Source organism: Chaetodon auriga, chromosome 10, assembly GCF_051107435.1.
Source record: "Chaetodon auriga isolate fChaAug3 chromosome 10, fChaAug3.hap1, whole genome shotgun sequence".
In the NCBI taxonomy this organism is placed as follows: domain Eukaryota; kingdom Metazoa; phylum Chordata; class Actinopteri; order Chaetodontiformes; family Chaetodontidae; genus Chaetodon; species Chaetodon auriga.
The window spans coordinates 20,269,284-20,294,368 of NC_135083.1; the positions used below are offsets into that span (position 1 = coordinate 20,269,284).

The 25,085-nt window shown below is 42.3% G+C and overlaps 3 protein-coding genes across 4 annotated transcripts; all 3 read left to right on the forward strand.

Moving 5' to 3' along the window:
• Positions 1-5,659: 5,659 nt before the first annotated feature.
• hspb7 (heat shock protein family, member 7 (cardiovascular)) lies at positions 5,660-9,540 on the forward strand. The gene is made up of 3 exons (XM_076741591.1): positions 5,660-5,979; positions 8,628-8,752; positions 8,906-9,540. Exons 1-3 carry the CDS (start codon positions 5,784-5,786, stop codon positions 9,083-9,085), a joined length of 501 nt encoding a protein of 166 aa, XP_076597706.1. The 5' UTR covers positions 5,660-5,783; the 3' UTR covers positions 9,086-9,540.
• A 967-nt stretch (positions 9,541-10,507) lies between these two features.
• Positions 10,508-20,139, forward strand: zbtb17 (zinc finger and BTB domain containing 17). 2 transcript variants are annotated; one of them, XM_076741984.1, is made up of 15 exons: positions 10,508-10,668; positions 11,783-12,042; positions 12,185-12,364; positions 13,004-13,333; positions 13,867-13,956; positions 14,299-14,591; positions 14,852-14,994; positions 15,086-15,386; positions 15,596-15,683; positions 15,975-16,091; positions 16,203-16,323; positions 16,465-16,595; positions 16,759-17,022; positions 17,195-17,284; positions 18,781-20,139. In XM_076741984.1, exons 2-15 carry the CDS (start codon positions 11,838-11,840, stop codon positions 19,218-19,220), a joined length of 2,793 nt encoding a protein of 930 aa, XP_076598099.1. In that variant the 5' UTR covers positions 10,508-10,668; positions 11,783-11,837; the 3' UTR covers positions 19,221-20,139. The 2 variants fall into 2 exon arrangements, with proteins under 2 accessions (XP_076598099.1, XP_076598100.1); XM_076741985.1 differs by having other exon boundaries at positions 10,538-10,668; positions 13,007-13,333.
• Positions 20,140-20,523: 384 nt separating this feature from the next.
• Positions 20,524-24,987, forward strand: ddost (dolichyl-diphosphooligosaccharide--protein glycosyltransferase subunit (non-catalytic)). Its single transcript, XM_076742024.1, has 11 exons — positions 20,524-20,786; positions 21,530-21,640; positions 21,748-21,834; positions 21,921-22,024; positions 22,126-22,220; positions 22,342-22,435; positions 22,645-22,793; positions 23,444-23,591; positions 23,722-23,842; positions 23,959-24,065; positions 24,345-24,987. Exons 1-11 carry the CDS (start codon positions 20,552-20,554, stop codon positions 24,492-24,494), a joined length of 1,401 nt encoding a protein of 466 aa, XP_076598139.1. The 5' UTR covers positions 20,524-20,551; the 3' UTR covers positions 24,495-24,987.
• Positions 24,988-25,085: the final 98 nt, after the last annotated feature.

The following is a 25,085-nucleotide window of genomic DNA, read 5'->3' on the forward strand; positions in this document are numbered from 1 at the left end:
TTTGTGTTATTGTGAGATTAATACAGTCTCAAACAAACACAGAGGCTCAGCAATGATAATATATACATATATAGATGAATGCACTGATGCAGGCTGTTATTGCTATAGCTACTGTAAAATACAAATAGAAGACAGGCTGACTTACCTTCTAGTTGCGTCTGTCTATGGTTGTGTGTGAGTGTAGTGTACCAGTGTATCAGTCCCACCACTGACCTCTGTTAAGGTATTAACATAGAAGTAATGGAGCAGTAATGGCTGAAAGGGTAGCTAATATTAACTCTTTGGAGGAACATTTGTAAGTTGCCCTTCATTTGTCTTGGTTGCAAAAATGTAATGTGAGGGACAGACTCTTTCATGCTGCTCAGCTTTTTAATAGGTTGTTGGTGATACTATCAAATGTAGCGCAGAAAACAATTAATCTCATAATACCTGCTCCAGTCTGGTATAATCCCATAAATGTAAACATGAGCTATAACAACTTCCACTGCCAATTCTAACTATAATGTATCCGTTTGGCAGATATATAACAGATACATATTGATTCCAAGGTCAAGAAGGAACTTTGGTGCTGAATAATATTTTGGTATTAATAAGACATTCAAAATCAAGTAGATGGAGATATATCCACACTCTAACCTTGGAACAGTCAGAGCCAGAAAATATGCAATGGGGCCAAGTGATGTCTGCAAAGTGTGAATTATGGTTTATAGTCACTATGCTTATCCTCATGAGAGCACTATTTGGTGTGAGTAACATTTTACAGCTCAGATGAATATGAACACATCATTTCCCCGAGCCTCCTTAAGTCACTGATTGGCTTCAGAGACGTCCATCTGAACCCGCTAATGTCCGACCCTTTTTTAGAAAATCAAGGTTGTGTATCTGAAATCAAGCAGCCTGCTCAAAGTCAAGGTAATCATTGGTCAGATCGTGGGACACGCATGCATGCACACACACACACACACACACACACACATAGAGTGAGAGACTTTAAATGAGCCCTTAGTTAATGTTTGTTTTCCTGAGTTCCACCTTGCACCTGGCACCAGCACTTACATTATTATAGAAATTTGAAATCCCTGTGCTGTCGATCACACTCACATATGGAAATGTACACACACACACACACACACACACACACACACACACACAAAGCCGGCTTTTGTCTGTGTAAAAACTTGTTGCCATGGGAACAGCACAGCCAGGCGACCAGAGATCCAGACAGGAGGTTATTTTACTCTCATAACAATCATCACTGCTTAAGAAGGCCCTCCTCAGGTAAATTACACGCAAATCCAATTATGTAATGCAGTTACCAAACCCCAAAACTGAATATGAACGTATTTACAAATCAAGTTAAATGTCATCTTTTGTTTATTCAAAGGAATCTGGACTTTTCCTTAAAGAGCAGTGCAAGATCCATATAAAATACAAACTACTGTTTAACTATCTATTAGCTGAGATTTTAAAATGAACCACTTAAGTTAGCATGATAACCAGCTAGCTCCAATCAGGGCAGACTCCAGTCAGCTAACAGGACCACTGGCTACACAGCTAACTGAGCTAACTAGCTAAAGGCAGCTAGTAGCTACAGCCAAAGTTAGCAACAGCGAATTGAGCAGCAGTTAGCGGTTACTCTAATGATATGCTGTCCGCTCTTAGTTTGGAGCGACCTTCAACAGGGGGCCATTTCTTACACGTTGTACCTTTAAAGCTACCCTAATCAATAAATTTCATATCAACAATGAATCAAATGACTGCATAATATGAAAGAGATAGCTCACAGGGGCAAATGCACAGATGCCCCCCTCAACAGTTTATCTCAGCTCTATTTAGCTTCTTTAAGTTCATTCTTTTGGTTTTACTGACCACAAACTCTGCCCTCATCAACCCCATTTTCAGCAGCAGCAGGCAGCTGTTTTCACAGAGATATCCCTGATGAAGCCACTGTATGCAAACACCAAAGAGCAGGCAAAGTTAGTGGCTATAGCAACTCTCATCATGTGGCCAGGAACAACTCCAGATGAATGTTAATGTTGCTCCATGTCTGGACGTGTAAATGGGTGATTGTGCACCTTTGTGAGGCGATAGTATGTTAGATGTAATCTTTTCAGCTTGTTCTGCTGCCCCCAAGTGGCCATAAACATGAATTAATGCAGCTTTAAAGGATAACTCTGAATTATTTCCGCCCACAGACTGGCTAAATGACTAGACTGACTAGACAAAAAAAAAAAAAAGTAAAATCAAAGTATCATCTCAGTCAGTTTTTTTGACAGCTACATAACTTTTACAAAAATGTACAGCAAAGCACAGGAAAACACATAGATTTTATTTAAATATTTGTATTCAATGTCATGTTAAAAACTTCATCATATGCATAAATGTCTGAAAAAAAGATTTTTCATAAGAAATGCAGCTTTTTATAAAGGAGGGTTTCATATGAAGGTCAAGGTCAGTGAAGCCACTGAACCAAGCCCCTGCTCTCAGTGGCCTGTTATTCATGAATACCTGTATAACTACATTTGTTCACAAAGCTTATTTATGAAAATAAGTTGGAGCAGTGAGCCGACCTTCCAGCTCAGCCAGTCACCGTGGGATTGGTCCCTCTGTCTGTGACATTATGTAACAGTTGAGTGTGTGTGTGTGTGTGTGTGTGTGTGTGTGTGTGTGTGAGCGTTCTATGTGGGCAGATAGGAATGCACACACAAACACATACATGTAGAGGTGATTCAATGTCACTGGTGAGACTGCTGAGAATGCTGACAACTGGATCAGACTTGCACATTTCTTCCTCCCACTCTGTTGTCTTTCTCTTTCCTCATTCTGATAATTCCCATGCTCCCTGGTGTTATTATTAACAATATTTCAGGTTATTTATTTATCTGTGATTCTGATGTTTCTCTCTCCTTTTTGACTTTATCTCTTGTGCTGAACTTAATCAGAACATGAACAATATTTGTCCTGGTTTTAACCTCACAGGACAACAGTGTTGATATTTGAATCACACATGAAATAAGACCATTCATTTCTTTCAAGTTGTGAAGGCGCTATGATCCATTGAGTTTTCCAACACACGCCTCTTAAATGTTATCATTGAATGTTATTGTTTGCGAAGACAGAAGTGTGAAGATATGAACAAACCTGCGTTTCTGTTATCTGTACCATCTCTCTATGATATAATTCATACATCAGAAACACATCTTTCTGTCTTTATGGGTGAGAGATTATTCTGTTGTTTATGTCCTATTGTTCAGTGTTTTCTCAAAAGGTACCCTTTAAATGATCCTCCATCTAAAGCTCTGCACCAGTCTATTCAGGATTTTAGTTAATGTGCTATTCCAGACATGTATAAATGCATGAGTAAGTATCATTTCAGTAACATAAATTACGAATATTACTTATTACTAGAATTCCATCGTTTGTCCATTTCAATGCATTTAACTGTGCTGACCCACCTTACTTCAAATAACTTTAACTTTGAACTCCTTCATTTCAGACTGTGACCATGCTGTTCTGTCTTGATGCTGTTGATTACTCAGGCTTGAACAGAGAAAAACTCAGTTTTAAGGTGTCTTGGGTACAAACAAGCATCACTGTTGGCTCTCTGCTGTGTTTTTCAACCCCTCCCATCCTTTTTTTTTTTAATTAATCCCTGCATAATCTTAGTGTGTCTCTATCACCACTCCATCTGACACCCTCTCATCTTTGTCCATCTCTTGTCTTCTCACCCATCGGTCCTCATCCCATCCCTGCCCCAATGGAGGCGTCCCTGCAAACACTCCTCTTTCACTTTCGCTCTATAATTGCTCCAGAATTGCATCCTGGTCGTGCAGGACTCTTGATTGACTCCTGGCTGAGAGTTTCATCGTAACACGAGTGCTGATGGAATGAAGCTGGAATATGTAATGAGTTCAACCAAAGAACGATGTTTCAGATCGTTTCATTTGAAGTCAGAGGAAGAAAATATCCAGTATTTGACAATAAAGACAGGCAAAGATTTAAAAAAGAAAAAAGAAAACACAGAATATTGTGACTCCTTAAACTTATCATTTTGGGAACCACTGATTTTGATAAATGACTTCCATTTCATTGTGTAGTAAAGCAGAAAAACGACAGTCCTCTCACATTTTTTAAGCTTTTGGAAAACTGAGATCAGTTTGGCCTTTCTTAGGCTAAGAAATGCCAAAGAAAACATGATTGAGAAATAAAATGACCAGCATCATTGGCATTTTGTAACTCATTTTGCAGACTCCCGCTAGCTTTGGTCTCTGACAGCTCCATCACATGTGCAAAACACTGTCTGGTCAATTTGAATAAAAGGCCAGAGCGAACAAACAGTATTAATGCTGTTACTAGGGAGGGGAGGAGGCTGTGTGTGCTCCCTGGCAGGGAGGTGCTGAGTTGCTGGGCTGGATTTAGACCTTCAGTAGGGGTCTCTGAGCCCAGTGCTGATAAGACTGGAAGCACGTATCACTGTGTGGTGTCATTTGTAATGCTGGGTAACCTTCAAATATAGCTTCAAAACAAAAGATGGCAACCTTAAAGTGAGTTTTATTTCAACAATGGACTGCCTTGAAATTCAATTTCAGGACACCTGTGATGGCTGATATTTGATGTTCAGGACTGAGGCTGTGGTGCCAGTCAACAAATCAGTGATGTGTCAGATGTGTCAGATTCAGGTCATTATAGGCAGCTGACTGAAAAGACAATGCAGAAGTCAAAAACGTCCATAAATGGATTGTAATGGATTAGCTGTCAGCAGCAGTGACTGGAGAGGGGAGCAGTGACTGTTTTCTAATCATGATGGGCTGTGCTCTCCGTCCGGATATTAATAGCCACAAAGCAATGTCACTACTAAGTCCCCTGCTCCCGCCGACGGCTTTGTTTTCAAGCACATTCTTTCCATCTTTGTTTTGCTCTCAACTTATCCTCTGAGATAAGAGGCAAGGCCCCTTTTTCACTTTTCAGTTCACTTTCCTCTCACCATCCAGCTCAGCGGGAGAAAACAGCGTTTTCCATTTGGTGTTGACGTTGTGTGATCCAAGGTTTAACATAGTCATTTTGACAAGCAGATGACCTGAAGTGGGATTTTGGTCATGGGGTAAAAATCTCTAATGAGATGAAACCATGCTGCGCAAACATTGGATGCTCTGTCATTTAATGGCAGAACCATGTGCGGATCTGATTTCAGGACAAAGGTGCAGCACCCAATGTTAAAAAAGCAGAAGAAACAGACAGATGGAGCAATTGAGGGCAGGGAAATTAAAGACAGGAGAGAGAAGCTATTTCAGGGATGGTATATGTGAAATGACAACTGTTGCCACCCCTCACCCCCTGCTCTTTCTCTACCTCTCTCCATCAAATCCCGCTCTCTCTCCTGCTCTTAACCTCAGGGCCTTCAATGCCCAGAACTTTTCCAACCACAGATCCTTCTGTCCATTGCTCTGTGCGTCTCATGATAAATATAGAACACTGTTACCCTTTCCCAATGAGCTGTGACACACGTGTGCACCACCCAACCACGCATGGGACCATACAGTATATAAGAGCCAAGGGTGGGAGGCTGCAGGAGAGCAGGACAATAAGCGATTTTCCCTAAGAAGAAACAAAACACATAGATAAAGAAAGAAAGGAAGACAGACGAGCTGTGCGTATAGTTTCTTGCATTTTAAGCCTGTGGAAGACTCGCAGAGCAGCCGCAAGCAGAAGAATCAACTCTCTCCGCCTCCCTCTTCCCTCTCTTTACACTCCTCCTCTGTCTTACCCAGCGCTCTCAGCCATCCATGAGTGTGACCAACTCCTCAGCCTATCGATCGGAGCGTAGTTTCCACCAGACTTCATCCTCGTCCTCGTCCTCGTCCTCATCCTCGTCCTCGTCCTCGTCCTCTGGTAACCCATACATGGAGAAGAGCCGGGGACTGTTCACTGAGGACTTTGGCTCCTTCATGAGGCCTGGGAGTGACTCCTTGGGGTTTTCCAGTAAGTTGGAAGCAATTTCAGGTCTCTGTTACTCATTTTGTACACAAAAGTGGTTTAAAAATGATGGCAACAGCAAGTTGAAGTGACAGCTTTGACTGTAATGTAGATTTATGTGTGTGCTTGGGAAGGATTTGTTTGAAGTGTGGTGTTTTTCTCCACAGTGTGGTGATAAAACATGTCCGAGGTGACAGATCAGAGGAAGGGGACAATAGGCAGGACTGAGTTCACTCTGGTGTGGTTGATGTGTGGAATAATGCGTTTCTAAACAAGATAGTCGCCATGGTGCTGTTTGATGGCATGACTGCAGTGTAGAAAAAGCTGAAAAGATAACAGATGCATACAAGAGAGCACACAGAGCTGTTACAGAGCTGTGGTTTTGTAGAAACTCAGACACTGTTTCAGCGCTCCCAGATTTTTCAGGCACACACACTGAGGTCAGGAGTCATTTCACTTTCCAGTGTCTGTTCATCTTCTAGCTCAGTGATGAGTGGAGCCGGTGTGAACTGTTCTGTATCACATCAGGGCTGGAGTTTTTAACGTGTGACATCTGAACTTTAAATGGACTCCACTGAGTCCTTATGGCCCACGCTCAGGGCCAGAGCAGAATTGTTTTAGAGCCATGGTTGGTATCCCATAGGTGCAGCAAAGGAGCCTCAGGGTGGGGGTGCAGCTAATGGGAAAGCAAGGCACACACACACACACACACACACACACACACACACACACACACACACACACACACACACACACACACACACATGCATGCACGCATGCAAGCCAGGGAATGCTGGACAGACTGCCAGCACTGTGACTTCACACACTGAGTATCTGGAATGACGCCTGCATAAGGAATGACCAGATGGTTACTGGGTGACCAGTGTACACACCAAATACACACACACACACAGTTGGAATGATGTCACAATCAAACAAAACTGTACATGTGAAGTCAGAGCTGATACACACACACACGCTCACGCACACACACACACACACACACACACACACACACACACACACACACACACACACACTCATGTCCAGTCTGGTGACGTGTGTGAGGTAACGTGTTACCATGTTCTTCATGAGCTCTGACTCACTGGGGCCACACAGACATCACTGACTGGACAAAGCAGCAGACTGCAGGAGGATCATGTCTCTCTACTGTAGCCTGTTGCTGTTTGTTCCTGCCTTTAACCTGTTTTTTTATAGAGATCATTAAAGCTGTACTAATCAATAGTTTCATATTAACAATGTATCAAATGACGAATTGTAAAAGGTGTCACTCGTAGTGAAAAACTCACTGAGAATTATCACCTGACTCTGCCCTTTTTACCTCTTTTAGCTCACTGCTTTGGTTTTAAATCCCCAAACTCCACTCACATCGACTCCATCTTTCACAGCAGGCAGCAGTTCTTTTTGTGAAATGCCTCTGTTTAATCTGTTAGTATACCTTCCCAGCACCAGACAGTAGATAGACAACACTGGCAACTAGCTGGGAAAGAAAGTTGATCACCTAGTCAGAAGACCACAAACAGCGCTAAAGGGAGAGTGAATATTGGACTTACACTGATCAGGTGGACAGAAAGGACAGCTGATGCTTTTTTTTCTCCATAACATATTGGTCATAATAACTTTATAAACTGTTATTTCTGTATGTCGGATGCCGTTTAAGATTTTTCCACTGCAAAAAAAAAACTATGAATGCAGCTTTAAAGCACACAAAGCACAGGAATAATGGAGGCATGAAGTTTCAGAAGTTACAAAAACAGAAATGAAAAAATAAAGAAAAACAGTGGTCAACAGTATGTCATGTGTTTTACTTCCTCTGACTAGGTAAAGCTGGTCATTTCAGAAAAGTTGAAGACAGGTTGTAATATATTCTTGGGTGTTACCCTTTATAGTTATCTTTTTGTTTAAACAGGTTTTAGTAAAAACTATTTTGTCCAAGTCTGAATTTGCCACAGACATTTGTCGAGACACGTTATGCTCAACAGACCAGTTCGGTCAGGAGCAACCTTTAACATTTTAGTCCAGACCTCAGCAAATACAGTGGTAGATACACTTTATGTATGACACATCTCATGTTTTCAGTGACATGAACTATACAGCATATTGTATGACAGTTTGCCGTGCAATTTAAATAATTTGTAAAATGTGTTCACATGTAGATTATTCTATTGGTCTGTGTTTATTCTACCGCGCTAACAAGAAAAGCCACTTTCACATTGTCATAGTGGTATTCAAGTGTCCCATTTAGTCAAGGCATTGTGACAGTGAGCCAGCATGAACAATACAAGACCCTGAAACGAGGGAGCTATATGGTTAGCTTAGCCTCTCTAGAAAGCTTAAAATCTCAACTGCCTCTGTGGTAACAGAGAAGTCACCTCTGATAAACTCATATGTTTATGTCCATTTTCTGGAAATAATGAGCTTCAATAATGTTTGCTTTTAGCATTGGTTCCATACCATTCGACAGGATGGATATTACCAGGCTGCAATTATCAGACCAGGAAGACGAGAGTTTACCCTCTTAGCATAAATGAATATTCAGTGAAAATGAATTGGCAAAGAGGAGAAACGTACTCAGTGGATTAACCTCCTCCTCCTGTGGCCTAACATGTTTTCTCTTCTTGTTGTGGGCTTAGGTGGAGCTGGAAATATCAAGGCTCTTGGGGATTCATACCAGTTCACAGTTGACGTGCGAGACTTCTCCCCCGAAGACGTCATCGTCACCACATCCAACAACCAGATTGAAGTTCATGCAGAAAAGGTGGGCCGCCCTCTATTTGATTTGGAATGGTAGCAGTAGTGTTGGCGGTGACAGAACAATGTTAGTCTTCCCACAGCAGGGCCTTGAGATACAGCTATCAATAGCTCTGCAGTCACAATACACACAGTCATCGCTGTTATTCTGCCCTTTCAGTTGGCCCAGGATGGTTCAGTGATGAACACTTTCACACACAAGTGCCAACTACCCGAGGATGTGGACCCCACCTCGGTGACGTCATCACTGGGCGCCGAGGGGACCTTAACAGTCAAGGCACGGCGACACCCGGCCAAACACGAGCTCGTACAGACCTTCCGCACGGAGATCAAGATCTAGAGAGGGACCCACCTTCTCACCACAAACCTCTCACCATTTTGTGTTTTTATGCAACTTGCTCTATTTCCTGTCTTCACTCAAACCACTCCACTTCAAACACTCAGCGTTGGCACTGTGCTCTATAAAACACGCCAAGTTCTCCCTCCATGGCTGCAACAGTGGCAGCTCCTCACTGCTTACTACTACTGCTCATTTAAATTCTGAGTTAGTTCAGCATACACCACAGCAATATGTCATATATAGCATATTGAGAGACAGGGGCTTGGACGTGTACAGCATTTGGACACACACACACACACACACACACAGAAATGAACTGAGCAGTTCACTGCTTCACTCCTGTCTTCTAACACAGGTCTAAAAATGAAGAATCACCTCTGAAACTGATGGTTGTCACGTTAATAATAATTTATTGTATATTATAATTTGTGTGAATAAAATTCTCCTGCTTTGACAATAAACATTTGGATGTTTTTTGATGGAGGTATGGGATGAATAAGTTGTATCTATGAAAGTTTGGGAACAGAGCTGGTTTTCTAAGCTTTGTCAGGAGTATCGCTGTCTTCATTTAACATGGTGATCAACTGATAACTCATTTTGAAAGTATGATTGATCTGACGCCATTGGTTTCTTAACCATAACATCCACATCGAGAGAAAAAAATAAGACAAACCGGCATAACAGTGGGTAAACAGTGAGCACCACAAGAGAAACTACTGTCAAAATCAATAGGAAACAGAGCAGCGTTCAGTTTCTGCACAGAGGATGGAAGGTGCCTCTGTTCAGTCTTTTGTCTGTGGAGGCACTTATGAGATGTCTGTCCTGTTTTCATGTGAAAAGAATTTCAAAGGCGCTATTCACCATTCAAGAAAAATGATTTAGAGGCCTTTGTTACGTGACTATAATATACGCCGCAGGCTGTGGTTGCATTTTGGTGTGTTTCTCCTGAAGGAAGGCCACATGATTAAAAACACATTACATGATTTATAATGCTGCATTACAAGTAGCCTTGAAATGAATGCTTTTAATGTTCCCTCAGGTACTTAAGAGGTGATTCTGTATCGTTATTGCTAAAGGACATGGTCCTGCATGATTAGTTTGATAGTCCTCAGTGCACTGTACGCTTCCAATTTGAGGCAGCCAAAAAAGAGTTGACGCAGTGTGTTTGGGTTATCAATGGTTATTTCACCTCCATGTGACAATAAGTTTAATAAAATCATATATGTTGCTAGTGGTGGTGTGTGTGTGTGTGTGTGTGTGTGTGTGTGTGTGTGTGTGTGTGTGTGTGTGACCAACGTCGATGTACAGAACTTCATCAAGTACCACGGCGAGCGCGCCTATTACACCATCACGCGGCCATCGTCGGAACAGCGTGCGTTCACACTGCGCGTGCTCCTGTGGTACATCCGGCCGGTCCCTATCAATCGATCAGAGAGAGGAAGATGGTGGTGGATGGAGTTAGCGGGGCAAGATCGATCACCGAAAAACTCGATTGGGTTTGTTTTTCCTAACCGACTCAAATACTTCGTAAGACTGCCTGGGACAACGGTTTGAACCCAGAGAGAAGAAGCGACAACAAGCAGGTAATTCAGGAGTTAGATTCTGTTAAAATGGCGCTTAAACGAAGCCCAAAGCGCGAGCTAGCTGCAAAAACAAGACGGGATGAAGGAAGGCCCGACTCGTCGTTCCGCCATCTTGTCCCTTGGCGACATGCATGTCAAGGCACGCTAAATTAATCCCTGATAACAAAGCTACAAGGATGGAGGAATTATAATCGATGTGTTGCACTGTCAAACCAAAGTGACGAAACTTTTAGAGAAGCTAAATATCCAGCCACCAAATATCTTTCTTGGTGTTTAAAATTAAAGTATTTTGTGCCTGTCAGTTGCATGGTTATCAGGACATCAGATGAGGCTAAATCCTAGAGTCTTTCTCTGAGTAATGTTGCCACTGCGTAGTGTAGTTAGCTTTATATTAACTAGCTATATTTTGAATCATTTTTTGGGGGTTGAACTCTGTCTCGAGTATTTTCTAGTGTTATGAAGGAACATGAGTCTGAATTGTGACGTTTGACCCGTGAATGCAGACGACACTGCCATTTACTAACCATACAACTCAAACCAAACACATTCTACATGACAAATAAAGTAACAGAATAACTATAATGAATTGTTTGCATTATAAAATAGATTGATACAAACCATCGACCTCTCCTGATCTATGGATTCGTGACATGCAAATATGAGTAAACTGCAGGTTGAAGTTATGTAATATATCACACTGTAACCATATAACACATATAGTATGAAAATGGTAAGTAGATACTCAAGATAAAAATCCGTTTATTAAAGTTCCTGACTACAGTTTCGATACAGTGGAACTGAATCCATGTTTTACTTCTACAGTTTTTTAGGGTGATGCTGTTTTTTCTTTCTCTTTTTTTAACTGGTAATCTGTATTTTGTGTAACATTAAACTCACATCTCACTGTGAAAAAACGCTCTGATCATCATCTGAATTATTCATAAAATGAGATTGCTTTACTGTGCTGAGAGAGGAGGCATGGTCATCTCAGAGGCGATCAACACTGATTGATTGGTAGTTTTTAATGAAAGACAAACTGGTTCTCCGGTCCAGCGTACCCTCAACCTTTTGAGCCTCTCCTGATGTGTTGTATGTGACTTCTTGTGCTCCACAGGGCCCATCCCTGCCTGCCTGCCAGCCTCCTCCACCATCCTCCAGCCTTCAGGACAATGGAGTTTCCATGGCACAGCGGGAAGGTCCTGGAGCAGCTAAACCGCCAGCGCAAGCAGGGCCTGCTGTGCGACTGCACTTTTGTTGTGGACGGGGTGGACTTCAAGGCCCACAAAGCCGTGCTGGCGGCGTGCAGCATCTACTTCCGAACCCTCTTCCTGGACCAGAAAGATGTGGTGCATCTGGACATCAGCAATGCAGCAGGTGGGTTCCTGCCAACCCGTGACACATATTTCTGTTTATTTCACACCATTTTCATCTCACTTTGCTCTTACTTAGCTTGAATAATAGTAAATGTACCCCAACTCACTGCTGCTAACCAGACCTATTGTATTGTTGATTGCAGGTTTGGGTCAGGTCCTGGACTTTATGTACACAGCCAAGCTGAGTTTAAGTCCTCAGAATGTAGAAGACGTGCTCGCTGTTGCTAACTTTCTGCAGATGCAAGAGATTGTAAATGCCTGCTGTGCGTACCAGTCAATGGCAAATCCAGCTCCATCCGTCATAACTCTGGATTTTGCTGTTGGTGAGTCCAGTTTTCACGTAGCTTTGTAATCTTTTTCAGTGTAGGACTGCAGCAAATACCCAGTGTAATTATTTAGTGTCATAATTGCGTCAATCCTCTTTACATTTTCATGTCTGTACCTTTTTAAATTAAGTCAGTGTCCTCAATTTAATCACCTGTGCCCTCAATTTTACAAGAGATGAGCAAGGTCTACCATTTGCTGCTGGCATGGAAAGAGCCACATAAAGTTAACAACAAAATTAATCTGTGTTGCATTAATTTAACAATCTAATGTGTTTTAATTAAACTTTGGCTTTCCACGGCATGAAGTTTTCTATGTGTGTGTTGCTGTTGACAAAGTATTTACACTTTGTCTGCAGTTGGTAGCAGCCATCATGTGTAGCATTCTTCACTTCATTATAAAGAAATAGCAAGTTGGAGCTTTACATTTTAAACTCTATTTCAGTTATGTTAGTTGACTGTTGTATTGAATTCATTAACCTTTTGTTAAAATGAATATCTGGTATTTTACTGGTTATGAGGATTATGAGACAATTTCATAAATTTGGCATTTTGAGCATTTTTTTTTTATTCAATCCAGTACAATATTCTATTAAAAGAAACATTTCCTTTTTTTTTTTTTTTTCTTGAATGAACCAGAAGACAAACCAGGTGGCGGAGAGCAGAGAGAGGAAGTGGAGAACGACCTGGCAGAAGTGGCTTCACAAGCAGACGAGAGTCCTCCTAGCACCGTCACAGAGGATAAAGAGCCCACGAATCAGGAAAACGTGAAGGAAAACATGTCCACTGAAACACAACAGACTGTTTCTCAGCCCAACCCTGCCAGGACCCACTCGGGCCGAGGACGACCCCCCAAAACCACCCCCCTTTCTGCTCAAAAGAAGATATCTGTGAAAAAGGAGGAAGGAAGTGCAGCGCAAGATGCGCCTGGATTTCAGGACGACCCCTCTGACTCTGACTACACGCCCAGTAAATACACACAACCCCGTTTCCAACAAAGTTGAGTAAGAGTGTAAAATGTAAATAAAAACAGAATGCAGGTATTTTCAACAAACTGTTTACCGTCAACAGTTTTTTGACATGTTCCTGAGTCCATGTACTAATATCCTTTATACAATCACGTGTTCACAAAGTGGTGAACCTCACTCCATCCTCCAAACAGATGTTTTTGGAGCGTTCCACATCTTTCCCAGTCTTTAGTTGCTCATGTCCCAACTTGTTTGAAATGTGTTGCTGCATCAAATTCAAAATAAGCAGATATTTACAAAAATCAGTGAAGCTGATGAGGTCAAACATTAACATATTGTCTTTGTACTGTTTTCAATTAATTATATTTCAGAAGGGATTATAAATGCATTCTGTTTTATTTGTGTTTTACACAGCGTCTCAACTTTTTTATGTTAATCAAAAGTGTTGCAGCTCCATGTGATGAATTACAGTGTCTGTAACAAGTGTTTTTCTTTAACCCATACACTAATGATATTTTTTCTCTTTTGTTACAGAATCACAGGTGAAATCTGCTGGTAGCTCGTCCTACATGAGCTCTCGGGGGAGAAGAATCAGGAAACCTCCTCGAAGAAACTTCCCACCTGGTGAGCAGGTTGCACTGGTTTGCTCCACTGCATTAACCCAAACAACAGCCCTTTCCTCTAAGCTTTGCATTGCTTGTGGAATTTGTTGAATGTCACCTTACAGGACACGCCAGACAGGAAAAAGTCAAGGAATGTGATACATAAAAAACAAATCCTAAATGAAGTTAGTATAGTTATTCTAGTGTTTCTCTTTTAGTCTCATATTCAGTTCCAGGCATAAGTGCCAGGTTTACAGTGTGGCTTCTTGAAACCTGCAGACACTTTGCTATTATAGTAATTGCCCTTTCCAGTCAAGAGTCCAGACAGTGTTCATTCTCAAGAGCTTTATTGTCACCTTCGTAGACAATGACTCAGAGGATGAAGGCACATCAAAGGCAAAAGCTGTGAAAAAGGTGGTGGAGCCGGAAGAAGAGGCCAGAGAACAGGAGGAGGACTCTGGGGAGGCCGGCGATGGGGAAGCTGATGATGATGATGATGATGATGAAGAAGGGACTGGAGAGGAAGACGACGAGGTTCGCCAGCAGGCGGGAAGGGTCGATTGGAGCAGTGAGGGAGAGGGCAGGCAAACTGCGTCAGCGTCTATGAGCAGCCGATCTGAGTCGAAGCCTTACAGCTCCGTGACGCATGAATGTGAGGTGAGAAATGTTAGTCTGGAGGCAGGAGGAATGGGGAAAGTCACTTTTTTAGTTTTGTACAAGTTGTGGAATAACACTGCTCATCACAGTACTAACAAACAGCAGCAGGCACAGGGAGCTGTTCACCATTCTGCAGGTGCATTAAAGCTGATATATCTTCCTCAAACATGGAAATGTTGATGATGCTGGAGCTTTTATGCAATCTTTGCATGAAAAACTTGTGTCAGCTCACTCATCCTGACATATTTTCTTCTTTCCAGGACTGTGGGAAGAAATTCACACACACTGGTAATTTCAAGAGACACATGCGTATTCACACAGGAGAGAAGCCGTTCAGCTGTCGGGACTGCAACAAGGCTTTCTCTGACCCTGCCGCCTGTAAAGCCCATGAGAAAACACACAGGTGACTGACACACATTTATTTTAACTGTGCTCCTTTTTACTGAGCTCTGTCAGGTTTGTGTCTTAAAATTGCGCTTCTCAATGCTTCCCAGCCCTCTGAAGCCATACTGCTGCTCGACCTGTGGAAAGAGCTACCGACAGATCAGCCTGCTCAACCTGCACCGCAAACGGCACACGGGCGAGGCGCGGTACAGCTGCGAAGTGTGCGGCAAGCTCTTCACCACATCTGGCAACCTGAAGCGCCACCAGCTGGTGCACAGCGGCGAGAAGCCGTACCACTGCGACTACTGTGAGAAGGCCTTCTCTGACCCCACCGCCAAGATGAGACACCTGGAGACGCACGACACGGAGAAGGGCAACAAGTGTCCACACTGTGACAAACGCTTCAACCAGGTAACAGCATGTTCTGTGGAAAAACAGCAGCCTCAGCAGCTTTCTTTATAAAAGATTCCATTAAATCTTCCTCCATGTTATATCATATCATCAGCAACTGTCCTACAAACATGATTCTGTGATTTCAGATTTTTCAGAACATGTTATAATGTCTTTAAAAAGTTCAGTTGAGTGTGCTAACCTGTTACCTGCTGTTGTGTTGCCTTCAGGTGGGAAATCTGAAGGCTCACTTAAAAATCCACATCACAGATGGGCCTCTGAAGTGTAAGGAATGTGGCAAACAGTTTACCACTTCAGGTAAGACAGGATGGACCATATGTTTTCTTAACTTGTATTTTGAGGTTGACAAATTGGAATTTGACCCAAACTCTCATAAACGTGATCATTTACTGCTTTTCTCTCTTTTTGTCACATGAATGCCATCATGTACACAGTGACACCCATCAGTCAGATAGTATTTTCATCTGGAGTAAACACCAGCTGCTCTTAGTTTGTCTGCCTGTTCTCTAAAAGAAGTTGACCTCTGTGGTTGCGTCCTTGCTTTGAGGCATTTGGCCTCACCTCTGTGTTCTTGTGTTTCCTTTGTAGGAAATCTGAAGAGACACCTGCGCGTTCACAGCGGGGAGAAGCCGTACATCTGTGTGTACTGTCAGAGAGCTTTCAGTGACCCTGGAGCTCTGCAGCGGCATGAACGCATCCACACAGGTACTCCCACCACATTCAGACAGGCTGTTGAGTGTGAGGGCAGCATATTCTGCTTTTTTCAATGTGAAACGCCACATCCACCATGGTGAGACCGTAGTTCATGTTTTTCAGGAGAGAAGCCCTGTGTCTGTCTTATCTGTGGGAAGGCCTTCACCCAGGCCAGCTCACTCATCGCTCACGTCCGCCAGCACACTGGAGAGAAGCCCTATGTGTGTGATCGCTGTGGCAAAAGGTCAGCAAGCAGATAGTCAGTGTGTAACAGATGTGTATTTTTTCTTGTTTTGTAGTTTATGTGAACTGACCCTTTAATGCAATACCAGTGTGAATGTTGGAAGCCAGCTGAGGGATGCATACTATTTCTCTGTCTGGACAGGTTTGTGCAGTCCAGTCAACTGGCCAATCACATTCGGCATCACGACAATGTCCGGCCCCACAAGTGTCAGATGTGCAACAAGGCTTTTGTTAACGTGGGAGACCTGTCAAAGCACATTATCATTCACACAGGTAAGGACAAAATCAGCGTCGAATGCTTGTGGGCCTTCGCGGAAATAGAGATACAGGCTTTCTCCTGTTGTTGAATTTCTTCTACATCCAGCAGGGCTTACAGCTTTCACTCTTTAGTCTACAGTTGATGCCCTCTCTCCTTTTCTGCATCCTGCTCTCTCAGGGGAGAAGCCTTTCCTGTGTGATAAATGTGGCCGCGGGTTCAACCGGGTGGACAATCTGCGCTCCCACGTCAAGACCGTTCACCACGGCAAGGCCGGCATGAAGCGGCTGGTGGTAGCCGGGGGCAGCGCAGAGGAGGGAGCTGATGGGTGCGCAGGGGCATCCACGTCTGACAGCGAGATCAACATAGTTACCGTCACCACGGAGGACATTGTCACCCTGGCAACCGAGGCCCTTGCAGCCAGTGCTGTAGCCCAGCTGACAGGTCAGACAGCAGGCAGAGCTCAGTGACGCTGGGGGAAATGTCAATATTGTGGCATAGAACCTGTGATAAATGCACCCCGAGCTAGTGGGATTAATAAAAGAAGCATGAGGATGAAGGCTTTAGACAGTGATGAGTGTTTTTTTTTTACCTTGTGTCATGTTTCTGTTTATAGTAGTACCAGTGGCTGCTTCAGTGTCTGCAGATGAGACCGAGGCTTTGAAAGCAGAAATCACCAAGGCAGTAGAGAAAGTGCAAGAAGCAGGTAAGACTGCAAGGAGCTCACAATACACTATGAACTCAGACATCTGTATTTGAATCATGTCATAGCATTAAAAACCACAGTAACAGTGGGCCCGGGCCCTTGCTTAGAACGTAACAGGATGTCAGACACGAGTTGGGAAAAATGAGGAAGAAAAGTGAACTAATGTTGAGAATGGACAGTATGTTGTACATAATTGTGACTTAAATATAAAAAATGTCTATTGAGAGCTGTGTCAAGAGTGGACCTGAATTCACTGCTGAGCCTCTTTTCTGCCATTGTGTAGCAGCATTAATCCACCCTGAGCTGTCATCTGGATTTGGGCAGAATGTTATGCTTGACTTGTCATCAGCATGAGCTATCAACACGTTTAATAGAAACAGGAAAAAATATTTTGTCCTGGGAGAGCAATTGCTTTTTCAGCAAGGCATAGAAGTCCAGCAGCAGTATTCAGTCCAGCCTGCACAGTGTACTGAACCACAGCAGCAATACTGTCTAAAATTACAAGGCAAATTCAATAAGAATATGATCATGGACATACACGAGGAGGGTGAAATAAAGTGCATAGTGGCCAAGCATATGGACTATATCAGGCATGTCAAACCTATTCCACAAAGGGCCGTGTGGCTGCAGGTTTTTCCTCCAACCAGTCAAGAGCACGCAGTCTGACCAATCAGCTATCTGAAGACTGAGATCAGCTAATGAAGTGAGTCAAGACTGGTGTGCTGCTGCTTGGTTGGAAAGAAAACCTTCAGCCACTTGGCCCTTTGTGGAATAGGTTTGACATATGTGGACTATATGATCAACATCTCTAGACAACCATTAAATTACCCACTGAAGTGAAATTGAGGCTATTATCGTATTTATTGATGAACAAAATAATGTTCTAACTTAAGTAACGTTTGTGTGAATCTGTGGCTGTGTTACAAAGTGATATCGAGTTTGATAAAAGGAAAAGTGACAACAACCTCACCACAAAGTCTCTTTAATGACTGTTCTGCAGCTTTCGATGATATCAGAATATAGAGCTTGTCCTGTTGTCACTGAATTGTCATGGTAAAACGGAAATTTCCATTTTTCCTGAGCATTTTAAGGACTTCTCATCTACGCTGGCCTAAAAACTGAGGTTCAAGATTCATTCTTGACCTTGGAAACAACAATTTTTTTCAATACTGTGTTTTGTCAATGATGTTTACTGTCATGCTCTGTCAGATTTTAAGCATCTGCAACTGGCTAAAATACGCTAGAACACCCATATGGCAGTTCAGGTGTTACATGACCTTAAATGAACAAATCTGAAGGGAAAATTGGCGAGATGATTTTGAACCGCGCAGCTGCTGTTATAACTTGGTTAATGTTGTCACTATTATATGATGTGCTCTTGTGTTTACTTTCATTCTAAGCCATATCACTGAAGGCCACAGAGGCTGCAACTTTAAAGGGAACATAGAATGAGAAATAACAGCTTACTTTGTTTTCAACTCTTCTTCTCTTTCCAGACCCCAACACTCAGATCTTGTATGCTTGTGACTCATGTGGTGATAAATTCTTGGACGCCAGCTCCCTGGCCCAACACGTACGCATCCACACAGCTCAGGCCTTGGTCATGTTTCAGGCAGATTCAGACTTCTACCAGTACACCACGGCCACCGCCGCCGAGGGGGATTCTGCCACAACATGGCAACCCACAGCGGAGCAGGTCATCCAGGAAGGAGAGCTGATCTTCCGTGCCCCGGATGGAGAGGGAGAGGCAGAAGGAGGGATGGTGAGGGAGACACAAGATCGAGAGGAAGAGTCAGGAGCGGTGATTCATGAGGAAGGGGAGCAGGCTGGTGAGGGGGAAACCCACAGTGAGCTCCACACAGAGGGAAAGGATGAAGCTGCAGCAGAGGTAGAGGAGGAAAAAGAAGAGGGCATGGAATGTGAGAGTCAGGCGTAGTAGAGCAGATATGTGAAGAGAGGATGAAATATTGGTTGGAACAGAAATCTATTTTGTCCAGGAGAAGGAAACGCAAGAAATGAAGTGAGTCGGTGCCGTGATGTTTAAAATAAACATCATTCATGGATTCATAACTTAAAACACTTTTTAAAGAACTTTGTCGGAGGATGTACGTTCATAAGTCATGTTTTTTGCCGTAATTTCAGGAAATGAGGTGATATCCAGTGATATTGTGTAGAGTTCCTTCAGAGATGGATATATATTACTTTGTATAGTTTATTTTTAGAGTGAAATGCAGGACTGTGCATTGTCCTTTTTCTGTCTTACCTGATCTAACTTAAAGAAAGACCTCTGTGTTATTTTTCCATTTCACTCAGATGAGATATGTACATTTTCCTTAAACAGTCAACAATATTTTATTGTACTTAGTTGAAGTATTTTCATGAAAAGCACATTATACAGAGAGTATCTACATGAACATGTGGGGCTACTAAAGATTTAATTGGGGGGTAATTGTTACCTCCTTGTTTTGCAGAAGTGGGATGTCATACATTCATGGACTGACAAACATCTTAAATGCTGTGCATGTATGATATTTGTATATTTGTTATGTGTCCTTAAAAAAAGTCTTAATACCGCAGATAAAATATAAACAGAAATGTGTGGTGATGACAAGCTGGACAACAATTCTCAGTTTCACATTGATAAGAAAACAGCTGTTTTCTGGTATTGCATTAAACTGGTCACATTGGTGTTTGGGCCGTTCCCTCTCAGCAGTGGTTTATGTCATTATTATGTCTGTTTATATTAACACCTGCAAATAGCATTCAGTATCAGCAACATTCTACCCATAACATTGCTTAGACTCATTGGTATTCATCATCTGATCAATAAAGAACCATCACACAGTCTGACCAGCCTTGCGTTGAGCTGTTATTTTTCCCAAAACAATGTGCTGTGACTTGGCTCCTTAAATTTTACATTGTACATGGAATTCCTGTTTTGCCAAATTATTGGCAACCATACTTAATCTTGCGTAAATAAACATCCACAAAATATGTGGACATTTTAAGTCATCTCAGCACTTCAACTCAACTCATAATTAAGTCATGGAATTACCACTCTTAGTTAAGATAATTGGATAAGTGTGGTAGATATCTTTGATTTCAGTCCCTTCATTTGTACTCCTCCGTGATTGTCAGCCTTATAATAAAGCTTTCATCCCATTGGCGGAGTAGCAGTCAGTGTGACGCGTTCCTCTCTGTGATTGGCTGGATCTCGGGGTCAAAGTGAAGTCGACTACTAACGCTGACGTCGACTTCTGCAGCAAAATGGCGTCGTTGACAGCAGTCATGCAGACGAACCGGTCCAGTTCTTTATCAACGTCCAAAAAACGAACCGGAATGATGACCCAAAGGAGGTTCAGACTTTTGGACAACAATATCGTTTTCCTCCTTTCGTTAGCGTCCATGTTGCACTGTGCTTTGGCTGACGGTAAAACGCTGGTTCTGCTGGACAACCTCAACATCAGAGACACCCATTCAATCTTCTTCCGCAGTCTGGCAGGTACTCGTACTTCGTACTTTTCATCCATAAATACTCTTGTTTGTGCTGTTACAGACCCCCATTGTATTGCAAACAGGTTTTTGGCGGGGAATATTGAGCCTTTAGGACCTGAGTTGTAGACTTGAGCTTCATGTAGCACAGCAAGGCTGCTAACGTTACCTTAGCTGCATTATGTACGCTGTCTCAACAAATTTCATTTAAGCCTCTGGCAGTTTAATGTTTCTAGCTAAATAATGTGTGTGTTTGCTCTTCATAATGTTGCCTTACACTGCAGTGAGTCGACTCTGCTCCACTCTTCATTTCGGCATACTTCTAGTACATTAAATAGTTAATAATTTGATTCAGCCTTTATATTTTAGGATCAACTTACCAGTTATCTTCAATCAAGATTCAATTAAAGTTTTGCAAAAAATCTAATAATTAAGTTAAATAAATACATACTGTTGTTACCATGTTAGTCTAAATTAATCTCTCACTGGCTAATGTACTGTAAATGGGCTTGCACGTATCTCTCCATCTATTTGTTTAAAGGATTTACTGCCATGTACATTATGTGGTGGGGAAACAGGTTTTCCCAGTTGTGCAGTAGAATTTAACATTTGTAGGCCAACAGTCCTAATAAGAGGAATGCATACTGTACATAGATAGCTGTGGGATGCAGTGCACTGGCACCTTGTTCTGCAAACATGCATGAAAGTGTTTGAGTGTTTCAGTGCCACTGATAAAGTATCTCTCCTTTTCAGATCGTGGCTTTGACATTACATTCAAGACAGCGGACGATCCCTCTCTCTCTCTGATCAAATATGGCCAGTTCCTGTACGACCATTTAATCATCTTTTCACCATCAGTTGAGGGTAAATTTCCCACACTTAATTCAAATGAAAGTTAATCATTAAATGCCTCGTGTTTGCCCTGTTGAAGCAGTCTTTAAAAAAAAGAATTTGTTGTTGCTCATCTGCAGACTTTGGAGGAAACATCAATGTGGAGACTATCACATCCTTCATTGATGGTGGAGGCAACGTCCTGGTTGCGGCCAGTTCAGATATTGGTCAGTTGATTTCCAATGGTTTTTGCTGTCATATTATATTAAATGCCGTGATTGTCCTGTATTAATGCTCTTCTTCTGTTACACAGGTGACCCTCTGAGGGAGCTGGGCAGTGAGTGTGGGATTGAGTTTGATGAAGAAAAGACTGCTGTCATTGACCATCACAACTATGACGTGTCTGACCCTGGAGAGGTAAACAACTCTGTTCAGACAGCAGGCACATCCAGTTTCACCAGTCCAGTCTTTAGAACCGACACTCCCTGTTATTTACAAGTGATCCCTCTTGTCTCCAGCACACCCTGATTGTTGCTGATCCAGAGAACCTGCTGAAAGCTCCAACTATTGTCGGCAAACCCACCAATAAACCTGTTTTGTTCAAGGGTGTTGGGTAAGGATATCACTGCCCTTCTCCACTCTGATAGTATGCTGATGCACTTTCACTCACTGTTTTACTTGCTCTTTTTTGCAAATTTTTAATAATGATTATTTCTATATACTAATAATTACAGCATGGTGGCAGACCCAGACAACCCTCTTGTCCTGGACATCCTTACTGGCTCATCCACCTCCTATTCCTTTTTCCCTGACAGACCCATCTCTCAGGTAAAATAGCTGAACATGATAATTACAGGAGATTGTACATTTAAAAGCAGTTTATTCAGAAACAAGCGTATCCGCATCCTACAATGATCCTCGTATGTCGTGAACTTTCAGGATTTGCTGAAGCTCTGTCGTAGATGGCCTCATATTCTCTGGATAAGAAAAGAACGACACAAGGTTTAACATCATTTGCTTTGTCCCTGACTCTCCAGTACCCTCATGCTGTTGGCAAGAACACCCTGCTGATCGCTGGCCTTCAGGCCAGAAACAACGCCAGAGTGGTTTTCAGCGGCTCCCTGGACTTCTTCAGCGATGCCTTCTTCAACTCTGCTGTGCAGAAGGCCACACCTGGCTCCCAGAGGTAGTCTTCAATGTTCATTTCATCCCTCGTTTCTGTCTCATGGATCCTATTACAGCTTCCAGTTACTAAATCAAAACTCAGATTTCATTTTTCATAGATTCAATATTTCATAGATAAAATCAGCAACATTCTGGTTGATTTTAGTTTTGTATTTGCCATGTGAGCAGCTGCTCTGTTACTACTCAACCATGTTTAATACCATAATAAACATACGTGGATACTATACTTTTCTTTACTCATCAAGCTAATTTGTTGAAGGAAAGTAGTCTTACAAAGTGTCTGAAGAAGTATTACAGTATCATGTTCAAAAGCTGTGTTTACATGTAATGTGTAAGACTTTAAACAACTCTTGAGCACTAACTGGTGCAGTTGCTATACAGGAGTTGGCCAAAAAACTGTGATGTTTTTGGGTTGGCTGCTGCCAGCTAATATTATTTTATTTTTTCTAAAATTGGCTGGAAATGTACTCTTATCCTGTTATGGACAGTAAAACAGTGATCAATTCTACCATATAATCTGTAATGACAGAAGCTGCATCCCATCAGAGGTGGACGACTCTCGCTGGACTAAACTGAATTTTCATTTTTATACAAATGAAGTGTCGTCTCCTGTGGTTGACGCACTCCTCTTCTTGTCGTGGTGTCCGTTAGGCATCAGCAGACGGGGAACATGGAGCTGGCTGAGGCTCTGTCTCGCTGGGTGTTCAAGGAGGCCGGAGTCCTCAGGGTGGGAGCTGTTACCCATCATCCTGTGGGAGAGACCACTCCCCCTGCAGCGTACACCATCACTGACCTTGTGGTGAGTTTAAAGTTTCAGTGACCCATGTGAGCAATCATCGCCCTGAAGATATTTGTCTCGGCCTGAATGAGAGGCTGTTCATTTAATCTTGAACAGTGTATCTCAGTGAGTGTAAAACTTTCCCCCGCAGGAGTACAGCATCGTCATTGAGATGTTGTCAGAGGGCCACTGGGTTCCCTTTGATGGAGATGATATTCAGCTTGAGTTTGTGAGGATCGATCCCTTCGTCAGGACTTACCTCAAGAAAAATGGTATGTTGCTGTGGTTACAGAACATATGCAATACCAAATAATCAATTTTGATTATTATTATTAGTATTAGTATTATTATTATATCCACTATAAATGCTGTGTCGTCTTTCTTGTAGGAGGTAAATATAGCGTCCAGTTCAAGCTGCCTGATGTGTACGGAGTTTTCCAGTTCAAGGTGGACTACAACCGACTGGGATACACACATCTCTACTCCTCTACTCAGGCAAGTTAATCAGGATTACTTTACTTCACATAACTGATATAGCTGTTAAATGGGGATCTCCATGCATGGAAAGTGACAAATGCAAATGTAAACACTGAAATATGAGAGTCAGTCATCTAGAGTATATTTACCTTTGTTAATTCATGTGAAAAATATTGTTTGCAATATATAATGAGGTATTCAGAGAGTACCTTGATGTTCATTTTCTGAGTACTTCGGCTTGGAACATGTTCCTCTTCTTACAATGCTGACTCATACTGTTTTGTTTCTCTGTCACAGGTATCTGTTCGTCCCCTGCAGCACACTCAGTACGAGCGCTTCATCCCCTCAGCCTACCCATACTATGCCAGTGTCTTCTCCATGATGGCAGGACTTTTTGTCTTCAGCATAGTCTTCCTTCACATGAAAGAGAAGGAGAAGTCAGACTAATGCAGAGGAACAACGGGGAACAGATAACAAGATAATAGAATTGAACTTGGTGTGAAGAGTTGAAATTGAATGTCTTGAATCTTCACGCAGAGACTTGGACTGCAGTCCTCTGTAAAAATACAGTATCTCTTCGGTTATTGGGGCACTCAACTACAACTAATAGGGGTCTGGAAGCCCAAAAGGAGTGCTGACTGTAATGCAGTGGTTGATTTTTTTTTTCTACTCAGAAATCACTCAAAGGCCTGTAAATGTTCTGGAGTCAGTCTGTGTTTGTACAAAGTTGCTTTACATTTGATAAAAGTGCCTCCAAAGTTGAGCGCTTACCTTGGAACATGAAAAAATCCATCTGAAAATTTGACCCACGTTTTCTTAGTCTGGAAAGGTTATTGTGGTGACTATATGCACTGAATATGCCAACTGTTCATTTGTATTTGATAAGATTAATGTGTTTCCAAAAAAGTTGGAATCATCTTAATAAAATATCGACATTCCACTCATTCTTGTCCTTTCTGTGACGTGACATGATAGTGCTGTGTTTTACTGAACAGACCCAATAGATGTTTTTTGTTGTTGTCGTTGTTTTGTTTTTTT

Bases quoted from the DNA above. Each gene is read 5' to 3' on its own strand.
- hspb7 (XM_076741591.1), top strand. From the start codon at position 5,784: ATGAGTGTGACCAACTCCTCAGCCTATCGATCGGAGCGTAGTTTCCAC. The intron at 5,980-8,627 runs GTAAGTTGGAAG...TTGTGGGCTTAG, and splicing joins TGACTCCTTGGGGTTTTCCA to GTGGAGCTGGAAATATCAAG. The intron at 8,753-8,905 runs GTGGGCCGCCCT...CTGCCCTTTCAG, and splicing joins TTGAAGTTCATGCAGAAAAG to TTGGCCCAGGATGGTTCAGT.
- zbtb17 (XM_076741984.1), top strand. From the start codon at position 11,838: ATGGAGTTTCCATGGCACAGCGGGAAGGTCCTGGAGCAGCTAAACCGC. The intron at 12,365-13,003 runs GTGAGTCCAGTT...TGAATGAACCAG, and splicing joins AACTCTGGATTTTGCTGTTG to AAGACAAACCAGGTGGCGGA. The intron at 16,324-16,464 runs GTCAGCAAGCAG...CTGTCTGGACAG, and splicing joins TGTGATCGCTGTGGCAAAAG to GTTTGTGCAGTCCAGTCAAC.
- ddost (XM_076742024.1), top strand. From the start codon at position 20,552: ATGGCGTCGTTGACAGCAGTCATGCAGACGAACCGGTCCAGTTCTTTA. The intron at 22,025-22,125 runs GTAAACAACTCT...TCTTGTCTCCAG, and splicing joins ACGTGTCTGACCCTGGAGAG to CACACCCTGATTGTTGCTGA. The intron at 23,843-23,958 runs GTATGTTGCTGT...TCTTTCTTGTAG, and splicing joins GACTTACCTCAAGAAAAATG to GAGGTAAATATAGCGTCCAG.